At 42.3% G+C, this 13228-nt stretch overlaps 1 protein-coding gene across 1 annotated transcript in view; it reads right to left on the bottom strand.

Annotated features, from left to right (window-relative positions):
* The window catches only part of TMEM237 (transmembrane protein 237), a 215265-nt gene extending 202950 nt beyond the window's left edge, over nucleotides 1-12315 (bottom strand). The window contains exon 1 of the mRNA XM_085648985.1: nucleotides 12222-12315. Coding sequence (XP_085505111.1) covers nucleotides 12222-12280 — 59 coding nt within the window. The 5' untranslated portion in view covers nucleotides 12281-12315. The remainder of the gene's footprint in view (nucleotides 1-12221) is intronic.
* Nucleotides 12316-13228: the final 913 nt, after the last annotated feature.

The raw sequence follows: 13228 nt of genomic DNA, 5'->3' as shown, positions 1-13228 counted from the left end.
ACTGTGCCAGATCCGAAACCACCCTGCTGTGACCCTCTATCCAAAGCCGCAATTACAATCGTAGAACATTCAAAAGCCATTATCTCAGCAACAAGACAAGACAAATCTAAACACCATCTTGGCTTCAGCCAGGGCACCAAAGCCATTCTTTACTTCGACACTACTACAACTCTAGAGCATGGATGAAACATTAATTGCAGTTAACAACACGCATTAGCAAAGCCAATAGCTGTCATCTGTGCGAGAGCTGTTGGCTTTGGCAATGTGTTTTAGTCATGTTGTACACCAGTGTGGCTGCTGTTCAGCATGGCTAAAAGCTAGTCAGGTGGTGTAGACTGAAGTGTGGTAGATTGGCGTGGAGTGGAGTGGGGTGGGGTAGAGTGGGGTGGGGTAGAGTGGGGTGGATTGGGGTAGATTGTAGTGGGAAAGTTTGTTAGATTACAGTGGTAGTTTGAATTGGTGTAGATTGGGATGGAGTGGGGTAGATTGGAGAGGAGCTGAGTGGAGTAGATTAGAGAGGGGCAGATAGAAGTAGGGTAGATTGGGGTAGAGTGGTGTGAGATATTTCAATTTCAATGATAGTTTATTCAGCCTGGCAGGCCACAAAAACACACACGATAAATACAGCATTGCACAGCAAACAAAAAACAACGTTATGTAAAAAGAAGTGACCACAATTCCAGCATCAATAAAATCAAGAATCTATAGTTCAACAGAATACTTAATCGAAAAATATATAATATTCTCTAACTAGTAATTAAAACGACTAAAATGTTGATGTTAAAACCACTAAAAGAAGTAATAAAAATTGTAAATGGATAAAAAGAGCAGGGGTACGAGCCCTCCAACGTCCTCCTTGTTCTGATGGCTGCTTTTAAAAAGGTGTTAAAGCTAACACCTCGTCTTATTCCAAATAATGCTACTCAAACATTGTATTCAAGCAAATCATATGACATTTACTTTACAATGATACATTTTCTGTCGTTTTTTAACAACCATTGGTAGAAAATAAAGTTTTCCAAATTGAATAATACAAAAAACATACATCAATTTTACATAAATTCCATTTTGATGTACAAATATGTTAGTCAATCACATAAATGCTTCTATAGTTTACATGCCCAATGCATTTCGGAACCCAGAAGGCACCATCATTCAGGTATTTCTTAGTGCCTTCTCAACCAACATACACAGGTAAGCTTACTGCCCTTAATACCTCCACGTTGGTTATAAACAATACACCCTCCAAATTGCTATCAAGTACATTATACCTCTCATTTACGTTTTTTTCAGAACGTCACGCACAGGCACTTTAATTTCTGACCATCCAGGTACGAATTTATAACTAGCTACAAATACCACACATTTTCAGAGCCACCATTAAAGTGAAAACTGACAGGAATATTTATTCATTTATTTTTTGCAGATTGGCCCCTGAAGAAGGAACCGTTGGGTTCCGAAATGCATTGGGCATGTAAACTATAGAAGCATTTATGTGATTGACTAACATATTTGTACATCAAAATGGAATTTATGTAAAATTGATGTATGGTTTTTGTATTATTCAATTTGGAAAACTTTATTTTCTACCAATGGTTGTTAAAAAACGACAGCAAATGTATCATTGTAAAGTAAATGTCATATAATTTGCTTGAATACAATGTTTGAGTAGCATTATTTGGAATAAGACGAGGTGTTAGCTTTAACACCAGGTGAACAGTGCGCAGCTCACACAAGTTCAGACTTGTTCATAACTACATATATCCTCAGCATAAGTGGACAACTCATGCTCAGCTGCTGCACCTTTTAGAATAATTCTCGCTACAGTCTTTTTTAAAAATACTACAAACCAGGAGTGCTTCCCTGATTTCATAACTATGCTTTTAAAAAGAGCATATTCTAAGACAGATGGTCGAAGTGTTTAACAATTGCAAGTGCTGTAGCACTTTGTTGCAACTGCGGTAACCAAGGTTTTTTAACGAGGGCTTACGAAAGTGCATGCATGCCTGTTTGTAGTAAACACAAAAAAACATATAGTGTAACAAAGATTGTTCAGAAGGGTTGTCACATGGGCAGACAGTTGCGGAACAGCCCAGATTAAAACAAAGGCCAGTAAAGCACAAAAGACGCCATACTGAGTTGGCCCTGAACTGAAAAAAGCAGAGATCGCTCCCAATGAGTTAATTCGAGGCACAGGTAAAGGGCTGGCTCGGGAGAGGCGAGTAACCTATAATAGTATAACACTGTGCTAGTGCTCCCCAAGGCAAATCTCCTATCCTCGCACAACAGGAGATATGAACGCCTAACCAATAATTTGTCTTTTTTCTTTAGGGCTGTAGGCGACAGAAAGGAGACGACAGCTCCAAAGCCTCTAAAGTAACCGACACTTCGCTCAGACAATGGATAGCGCGTCCTTTGTCTAAGGCTAGACGATCCAAAATGATATCCCTGCTTAGTTTGGCTTGTGGGTTTACGCAAATGCCAATCCAAAGCAACAAAGGAGCACGGTGGATTCTATCCTTGATATCTTGTTGGTCGAGCTCTACGTGGATAATATAAGTGGAAGCTGTCAGGGGGAGCTGTAACATCCTGCGACAAATGTGATTTTCCTCGGTCTGAAGTGGAAGGAAGGAATCCCCCACACCAAAAAGTCATTCCAAGCCATTTGAACCCTCCCACCATCAAAGAGGGTAAAGGCATCTAGACACAAAGCTATAATCAATGATAAGAGGGTCAACCGTGGCCTTTATAAATGGGCTGTCGGAACTCACCCTCCAAAAATGCTTCAACTAGGTTGACTAAATATGCGATGCTAGGTAACTGGACAATTCACCGCCCCTCACGTCGCGAGTTGCTACCTGAGCATCGGCAATCGCGGTCCAGACTCTTAAAGTTGGGTCACCCACTTTAGCATTAAAAACTCCACACAACACATACGGCGGTTGCATTAATCTACCTGGAGTGGGGTAGACTGGGGAAGAGTGGAGAGGGGTGGATTGGGGTAGACTCGAGTGGAGTCGGTAGAGTGGAGTGATGGTATAGACTGGTGTGGAGTAGTTTGGAGTGGAGATGGAGAGAGGGGTGTGGTGTGGATGGGGTAGACTGAAGTGAGGTAGACTGGAGTAGATTGGAGCTGGGGAGACTGGAGCAGGCGTATTGGCTGGGATTGATTTGTGTAGGGTGGAGTGGGGTAGAGTAGATTGGGGTGGGGTAGAATAAGGATGGATAGATTGGAGTAGGGTAGACTAGAGTGGGGTGGGTAGAGTGGGGTGGCGTGAGGTGAATTGGGGTGGAGTGGGGTAGATTTTAGTGGATTAGATTGGGGGAGAAGGGTGGAGTGCAGTAGACTGGAGAGGGATAGAATGGAGTGGAAAAGAACGGAGTGGGGTAGATTGAGGTAGAGTGGGGTGGATTGAGGTGAAGTGGGTTAAATTGGGGTGGAGTGGGATAGATTGGAGTGGGGTAGTTCGGGTGAGATACACTGGGGTAAACTGGAGTGCAGTGGGGCAGATTGGGGAAGAGTGGAGGATAGTGGAGTGGGGTAGATTGGAGAGGAGTAGATTGGAAAAGGGTAGATTAGGAGGCAGTGGGGTAGATTGGGTGGATAATGGTAGGGTAGACTGGAGTGAAGTGGGGTAGATTGGGATGGGATAGATAGTAGTGGGATAGTTTGGAGTGGGGTAGGTTGGAGTGCAGTTTGATAGAGTGGTATGGGGTGGGTGGGGTAGATTGGAGTGGAGCAGATTGGGGTAGATTGGAGCGGGCAGATTGGATGAGTCAGATTGGATTTGGGTAGTTTGGGGTGGAATGAGGTAGGGAAGATTGGAGTGGGGTTGAGTGGGGGAACGGGTTAGAGTGGGTTAGATTGGACTGGAGTGAGATAGATTTGAATGACGTGATAGAATGGAGTGAAGAGGAGTGAATTGGAGTGGGGTAGAGTGTAATGGAATGTGGGAGAATGGGGTGGTGGGGTGTGGTGGAGTTGGATAGATTGGATGGTGTATTGGAGTAGAGTGAGACAGATTGGGGAAGAGTATAGGGAGTAGACTGGAGTGGAGTGAGGTAATTTAGGGTGGATTGGGTACATTAGAATAGAGAGGGGTAGATTGTTGTGGGGTATACTGAAGAGGGATGATAGGAGTATACTGGAGTGGTGTGGATTGGAGTGGGGCAGGGTGGGGTAGACTGCAGTGGGGAGGGGAGAAGTGGGATAGATTGGGGCAGATTGGGGATGGGTAGATTGGAGGAGGGTAGATTGGGGTGGAATGGGTTAGATTGGAGTGGCGTGGGGCCGATTTTAGTGGTGATAGATTGGAGTGAAGTTGAGTGGAGTAGATTTAGGTAGGGTAGAGTGGAGTAGATTGGAGTGGGGTAGATTGTGGTGTGTGTGGTAGATTGGAGTGCAGAGGAGTTGGATAGATTGCAGTGGAGTTTAGAATGGGGTAGAGTGGGGTGTAGTTGGGCACATTGGAGTAGAGTGGGTTGGATTTGGGGTACATATGAGAGGGGTGGAGTGGGGCAGACTAAAGTAAAGTGTGGTAGATTGGAGCGAAGTGGAGTGGGGTAGATTTGGGTGGAGTGGGGCAGACTAGAGTAAAGTGTGGTAGATCGGAGCGAAGTGGAGTGGGGTAGATTTGGGTGGAGTGAGGGTAGTGGAGCGGGGTAGATTGGAGTAGAGTGGCTAGTTTTGAGTGGAGTGGGGTAGATTGGAGTGGAGTGGGGTAAATTGGAGTGGAGTGGGGTAAATTGGAATGGAGTGGGGTAAATTGGAATGGAGTGGGCTAAATTGGATTGGAGTGGAGCCGAGTGGAGTGGGTAGGATTGGGGTATATTGGAGAGGGATGGATTTGGGTAGGGTGGAGTGCGGTAGACTAGGGTAGATTGGAGCAGAGTGGGGTAGATTTGAGTGGAGTGAATGGGGTTGATTGGGTTAGATTGAGTGGCGTGTGGTAGACCGGATTGCAGTGGATTGGGTAGATTGGAGTGGAGTAGATTGGAGTGGGGTTCAGTAGTTTGGAGTGGGGGTGGGTACATTAGGGTGGAGTATAATAGAATGAAGTGGGGTGGATTAGAGTGGGATAGATTGGAGTAGATTGTAGCAAAGTGGGGTGGAGTAGGTTGAGGTACAGTGGTGTAGAGTGGGATATACTGAAATAGAGTGGGGTAGATTGGAGTGAGGTAGAGTGGAGTGGGGTAGAGTGGAGTGGGGTAGAGTGGGGTAGAGTGGAGTGGGGTAGAGTGGAGTGGGGTAGAGTGGAGTGGGGTAGAGTGGAGTGAGGAAGAGTGGAGTGAGGAAGAGTGGAGTGGTGCGAGTGGAGTGGTGCAAGTGGTGTGGAGTGAGTGAAGTGGCGTGGAGTGGCGGGGTGTGGAGTCGCATGTCATGGAGTGGAGTCTCGTAGAATGTTTGGTGTGGCGTAGAACAGAAGGGCCTAGTGTGAAGTATGCATGGTGTGGTAGCGCACAGCCAACACACATTTTTAATTGAAATGAGCAATGCATTTACACCAAAATAGGGTTTTACTGCACACAAACAATGTGTGCAAATGCCATCACCTAGTGTATTGATGAGTTTTGAATGTATTCAAATATTTGTTTCCACCACACTTCAGAATTACAAAAAATGTTTGCTTCATTTGGACTAATTCTGATATATTCTGAAACATCAGCACAGTTCACGTTCACGTTTATTTGGACCGAAGATCCTCAAACATTTTTACAAATACATTAAAAAATACATCTAAAATCTCACATCATAGTAAAAAACATCGGGAAAATCATATTATACACCAGATTGTATTACATTTCAGTTCTAAAACCATTAAAAAATACTTTAACCCTTTGCATATATTTCCCGATGGCAACGGCTATGTCTAAATGGCTCAATTCTGTTACAAGGATAATTGCCTGGGTCCTATTTTTAATATCATACTTCTTAAAAATCGGCCGTAAAAACTGTATTCGAATATCTAAAAGCTTCTGACAGTCCATTAATATATGTAAAATGTGACATGAGGTGCCCAAATTGCAGGTGCATTTTCCCTTATTGTCTATCATAGAGCCTTTCCCCCAATTGTTTGTGTAGCAGGGGTTCACCCCAATTCTTAACCTTAATAATTCTCTTTGTAATTGACAGTCGGGTAACCTATCGACATAAGGGAAGCATTGTTTGTTTTTCCACGCGGTAGCCATAAAATATACAGAGATTTTATTTAAGAGGTAGTCTTGATCCTGTGCCTGCGAAATTTCTTTCCCCTGCACCCTAAGTTCCCTCTTGTCCATTTTAATCAGGTAGGTGTTGGGGCACAATTTAACCTTCATCAGACAACACGCCTTTGTGATAGTAGCTCTAATCTCTTTTGCCCAAATTAATTCGCTCTTCTCAATTTCATTTTTGCACCCTTGTGATATTTTAAAATCCTCTCCTGTTCCTAAACGCTGCCAGAAATGAAGTAGGGCCGTACAAGCTAAAATACCCCATGAGGTAATTCACAATTCAAGTCTCACTGCCGGACCATTGCCGGCTTAGGCAATGAGAATACATTTTTCAAAGTTTTACCCTCCTCAGCATCACAACCATGTTTGCCACTCAGGTAAAGTAATTCTGCACCATACAAAAACTGAGCACAGTTAATTTTTTTGTAATGTGCTGCAAAATAAAACATCCAACATTCTCTCCTCTAACATGGGTACTCAGCAGAATTGTCATAGAAATTCTTTCACTTTGAAGTCAGAGAAAGAAAAATAAACACCAAGCTCCCTGGAAGAGAGAGCCTGGTATTCAAACTCTGTCTTTGAATGCACAGCAAATGTAACAAAATAAGAACAAGATTTAAAGGCCTGTTTACAGAAAGCAAGTTCATGGAAGAATAGAGTAAACAAAGTCTGGGCAACGGGATGAACAAACTTAAAGGGGACAGCCTAAATCAAATAACGCCAGAAAATGTGAGTTACAAACCAAAAATCCAATGGTAAGAAACGGGCTGAATGCATTCCTAGCTCAGCTTTCTGAATGTACCCAAGATGTCTTTAGCGGTCTGGTAGGCTTCGACCTAAAATGCCTCATACAAAAAAAGAGAGCAGTTTAAAGCATGGACCACTCCCGTGATATCCCCCGAATTGTTAGGGAATACCACTTCACTAAATTCCTGAAAGCCAATAAAAACCTAAAAAAACACAGGGCTGCAGGAGGCATATGATAAGGAATACATGTACATATCTCAAATCTTTCTACCAAACTTCTTGATTTAAGACCAAATATTGACTTTAACCTACAAAGCAGTCACAGGATTGTCAACAACAGCAGGAACAAAGTGGTCTACTTAGAATGCACTCAACCAATCAAAGTTCTGAAAGCAGAAACAACCTCAAACATGTAGCATGGAATGGCTACCAATTGTATTACACCAAAGTCAAAGCAACAACTCCTCAATGTTAATAATTTCATAATATAAGTCTGACAACAAAATATCAGAAAAGAGAATTACAGATTTCAAGGAACCAGAAAAACTAGCAAAGCTCATTGACATGAACCCAGAAGAAACAATAATCTCCAATGGCAGCCTGAGTTGACCAATCTTAGACTCTCAGCACTGTAATCTCTCAAAGTTGACAAACCAATATTGTGGAACTCATCACCTGACATTATGCACTTGAGAACTACATATTAATCTACATAACCTTATTAAACACATTTCAATATGAAAAGATCACATTGCAGTTTCCTTCTGTCAGACATTTGATAAAAGATTTTGTAAGAAAAACTGCTAATTTGTATCTCAAACCACCCCAAGATAATGTGAAACCTTCATGAATATATACTTTCCCACCTCCATTGCAAAAGTACAAGGATTCTCTCTAGATGTTCAACCTTTCTCAATTTGATGCACACCGCATCACAAATTTCATGTTCGTTGCATTTCCATTAGTACACCCTGTAGTGTTAAGTGCACAACTGCATTTTTTGCAGAAGAAAATATGACTATTGCATAACAAGAAGGACAAACACCACAGAGTCACAAGGATCACCACCATGATGTAACTCTAAGTGAGAACTAACACTAATCTGAAATAAACATCCCGAAGGATTTACTACCCGATCAGGGGGATTAATTATTGACATATCATGAAAAGTCAGAGAGCCTTTTGAAATTTCTTGGATCACAAGTGGCATGACTAATGCTGTGTAGGGAATCCTAATGCCCTGTAATATTCAAACATGGGAATACGTGCATAATAAACTACAGTCAGGGCCACTGGAATTATGCAGCAGGGTGGGGTCAAATTATACAGCAGGGTAGACTAGATCATGCAGCAAGAAAAGACAAATTATGTGGCACAATGCGGCATATTTTGTGATAGCATTTCTTGGTTATTTTGTTATTTTTACACTCTGTAACACTGTCTGGGGATAGGTTGTGCCTTACTCGTACCAATTTAACACCGAATTATGGCAATAAGCAATAGAAAAGTGACTAGTGAACCTTTGCAAAGGGCCTTACATTGTATCACAACACGTGCAGCTGCATTTCTAGTAACTTTTCAACCATTTGAGCTAGAAACTATTTTTTTTGTTAGAATCTGAAGATTATGCAGCAGATTATGGATTACGTGGCAAATCCATAGTTACGTGGAAAATGCAGAGGACGATTGCATAATTCCAGTGGTTATAGTGGTCTAGATTGTCCATGTCCAGAGTATGTATAAATTCTTTCCGGTGGTCGATTTCAAGGAGCATAACGATTTCTGAAGGGAAAATTTTAAATTAGCTTCTCTGACCACTGTGTTGATTTGAAGGATAAAGTTGAAGTCCAGTCAAAGTAATCCCGAGTTGTCTGACCTGCACAGCTAGGATGTGCAGGGGGCCAGATTGAAGAGTCAGCGAAGGGTGACGATTCCAAGCCTCTCTTCCTACAATGGTGATTTCAGTCTTTGATTCATTCAAACAGAGGTAACTTTTGTTAATCAAAATATTTATGTGGTCAATGAAAACAGCAATGCTATTTATTATGCTTCCTTTTCTACGCAGATGTGTATTTAGAAATTATCTGTACATGTCTGGACTGACACCTTGTGGTGGCTATGTATGTGCATGCATTGTACACGTAAATGTTGAAGAGAAGAAGAGAGGGAGGATCGCTGAGACATACACCACTGCACACTCTGGGAAGATGAGACAGAAGTTACTATCCATATCAGTTGACTTTGACTGGGGAAAAACAATCAAATCCATTCACCAGTCATCCTTGATAACCTGGCCTTTTACTATAGCCTGCTCTGCAGGGTGGTGTGGTCAACCGTGTAGTAGGCAGCTAATACATGAAGGAGTATCAAGACTGTAAGAAATTGTATGATTATTTGGGGTGGGCGATTACCCACCTCAAGAAACAATCACAACCCTTGTTATGGTGAACCTTCAAAGTCACTAATTGGCCAGAGCGCAACACCCTGGTAGTTATGGCATATAACAGACAGGCTTAACTTAGGGCAATGTGTAAAATATGTATGCAGGCCCAAAACAGTAATAAAATCAAAATGCAAAACAATAAAAATCCCAACTAATAAAAAAAACACAGAGTGAAATGTAGTGAACATAATAGTGACACAAATCTAATAAGAAGAACTGGAAAGTATGAATGTTTAACATTTTATGTAGAAATAGCACCAAAAAGCAAAAAAAGTGGCAATGGTTGTAGTAGACCGGGATCTATGTGCAATTTGAGGCTCACCGCAATGGAGCGAAAGTTGGACACGCCAACCGAGTTTGTACTGGTCAAATAGTTAGCTTATGACCTAATCCTGTAAGTCCCAATCCACCACAGGAGTACACTTCTGAAACCACCCAGGACCTCATGGGAGGCACTTAGAGGCTCACAGGGTGCCAGACAGAGGCCAATAGCAGGGTCCAGTTATTAGTGGTCAGCTGGGTAGTACATCCAGGAAAAGGCATCTTCTAGCTTTTTGTATCCCTCAAGCTTGAAAGGAGATAACCCTCATGAACCTTTCTCTCTACTTCTTTGACCGGCAAAAAAAAGCAGGTCCAGTTCTTCAGGGCTCCACTCAGGTTACAGGCAACAGGTCCAGTCCTTTGCTGATCTTCCACAGTTCCACAAAGTTTCCAAGTGGGTGCCTGGAGGTGCCACAGTTATGCCTGCCACAGGTTAGGCTGTGGGAATTACTTTGAAGCATGCTCTAACCAACAGGGTAAAAGTTCCTGCTGCCAAACCTACTCACTTTGTGTGTTTTCTAGATGGTGAATGTTTTTGGCCACACTCAACTTGGGCTCTGAGGGCAGGGATTTGTGTGGGGAGTGTGCTCTTAGTAATCCTAGTGTCCTTCCACATCTGACAATAAAATCAAGTATGAAGCAGGTGCTGTCCCCCAATAAGCTCAGAGACAGAGGTTTGGTAGGATAAAAGCAGAGCCCTTCAGCAACCAGACAATGGGCCCACAAGAAAGGTCCTGGCATCCTGTTCAATTTACTTCCAAGGGTGCCCCCAAGGGTTACATGTAAACCCAGAGACAAAAGTCTGGTAGGACAAAAACAGAGTCATTCAGCAACCAGACAGTGGATACACAAGAATTGCCTTGGCATCCTGTTCTCTCCATTTCAAGGGTGCCCCAAATGTTATTGGATTTTATTAACTATTAAAAATAGCACTTTAATTATTTGTCTAGGTGCTCCCGTCCCGAGATACAATATTAGTATATCAAAACGTACTCTGGCTTTCTACACAGGACAGTTAGGCATGCCACAGTGAAAATAGCTTTGGGTTGCAGTCACTGTAAGGATATGTTAACATTACATTTCTACATGTCCTACTTTTAAACCCATACTCCCTGCCATGTGGGCTACAAGGCCAACATAGGAGTAACATATTCATATTTAGAAGGAAGGTTTTGACAGGTCAAAAGGATTTATTTTGATGGCACAAATGAAAGTTTTTACACTGCTACAGCCAGTTTACAATGGTAGATTTGAAGCCATGTTTGGACTGCCACTGTAGTGGATAGCACAACGGTGCTGAAATCCTCTAATGGAATTTAACTAACACGTCCTGGGAATATTTTGTATAATTTAGTAGTGATTTCTAGGCAAGTTAAATTTATCAGTTAGGGGCATGCCAATTCGACCATATTTAAAGAAGGAGCAAAGACATTGTTTTATTTGATAGCATGGGTAAAATGCACAGAATTATAGAGCCAGCAAAAATATTTAGTCCCGCAATAGACAAAAAATCCAGGCTGACCGCACAGAAAAGGCAGATTTCCTACTAAGACCACGTGCTGTCCCTCCCCGGTCTCCTGAAAGAACACAGAATAAAGATCCCATCAATGCCAACACTTTTCTGAATGACCAAATTGAATCAGGTCCATGCTGCAAACATTCAGGATGCATAACAAAGGTGGAATGAAAGAATACACTAAATGTTTAAGGGTAACATGCATCAGTCAAACAAGTAAACACAACATCTAAACACCATGGCTAAAGCCTTGAAACTGCCAAACAAGAGAAGAGGGCAGGAGTCGGACACCCTTTCCAGTCACTTCTAAGGTGGCGCCTGTATGAGCCATTAATTACTACCACTACCAGTGCTCGCCTTTTCCAGGGCTAGAAGTGATCCAGTCCTGCGTTTTGCTTTCTAGGAATTGTGGTTGTTTGTCCTAATATAAAATTAGGAATAAAGGTTCCAGAATGCAAAGCAAGTAACTGCACTGGATAAGCTACTTATGCTGGACCTTGGCAGTGGCGTAGCTACCAGTGGTGCAGCTGGTGCAAAGGCACAGGGGCCCTGGAGCGGGAGGGCGGCCAGCCAGCCCTGCACCGCCCTAAATTAATTTAAAGGCTGACTGTTCAGATTTTACAAGCACAGGCAGCGTACACATAGAGCCTGGCTCTGTGTGGAAAAAGTGACAGAATGGAATAAGGAAATACGGATCAGAAAGAAAGGCGGTAAAGATGACCGAAATTGACAAGAAAAGAGGAAGAGAAAGGGGCCAGAATTAAGAATGTTGGAAGACAAAAGAGGAAAAAGACGAGGATGAGTAGGATGAGTAAGACGAGAGAGAGAGAGAAAGGTGATAGGGAAGAGACTGTGAAAGGAATGAAGGAGAGGATAGATGGAGGAGAGTTTGCCATCCCTTTAACATGCGATGTTGCCGGGGGGCACTTTGATCCTACGCTGATGCAGAGGGGGTGCTTCGTAAATATAAATTGCTCTTACCTGGCTCCTCTCCGAGGCTTCCATATTTTGAACACCGTATCTAGGATACAAACAGCCATTTCCAAACAAAAATGGATGGCGCAACCGGCCTACTTCATTTGACTAAGAAAGTGGCCACCTCACAGTGGACCTGGATACGGCCTAATACGTCAATATGATAATGAAAAATCATCACAAACCTGCTAACCAATGTATAAAAAATGTGATAAACTATATTTCATTTTCATGTATTTCTTATAAGTATATTATTTTTTAACTACAGAAAAACGCGTAAAAAATGCGATAATGAAATTATTTTTATACTTAAATTGTTTTCAATTACATAAATAGTTAATAATAAAATCACAATATTGCCATAAAAACAAAATAATGACAACACACCTAGCAAAGCTACCTATGATTCAAATAGTAAGCATTTACGGACTGAATAGGTTGCTTTCGCTTTACAGTATTTTTGGAAATTAGGCGCTGGCCTCGGTCCTTTTTCTGTGTTTAGTGTTGGAGACTGGAGCGCGTGTGAAAGCGGCAGAAATGAAAAGCAGTTCTCAACATACCGAGCAGCCATCTTGGGGAGTTTAGTGCTTAGTTAGTATAGTAGAAACTAAAAGTAGGCAACTATTGATCTTCTTCAAATTCACATAATATTTTACTTCTGTTTACTTCGTTCTTCAAGCAATATCTATTTACCAGCCGTCTGTTAAATAAACGCGATCCCCAGACTATTTCCCTGCAGGAAAATGGTTAGGTGATAACGAATTTGCAAGGTGTGACACTGTAGTTCTCATTAGGAGGCGGGGAGGGTTGTTCCCATTAGAGGATTCAATTTCGGAGTGATCTTTTAGAAGCAACGCTGTTATCACGTGACAAGTATGAAGTTTGAACAAATTAATCCTCGCAAGCAGTGCGTAGGTAGCAGCAGCACTTATACACCTCATGTCAGCAGACAGACAATATAGAACCTTGCCATTCCACAACAAGCACGCTGCCGCATACCCGCCAAGCTTTCA

Source organism: Triturus cristatus, chromosome 3_2 (genome assembly GCF_964204655.1).
Source record: "Triturus cristatus chromosome 3_2, aTriCri1.1, whole genome shotgun sequence".
NCBI classification, from domain to species: domain Eukaryota; kingdom Metazoa; phylum Chordata; class Amphibia; order Caudata; family Salamandridae; genus Triturus; species Triturus cristatus.
The sequence above is the reverse complement of the archived record's forward strand: the minus strand, read 5'-3'. Positions and strand labels throughout refer to the sequence as shown.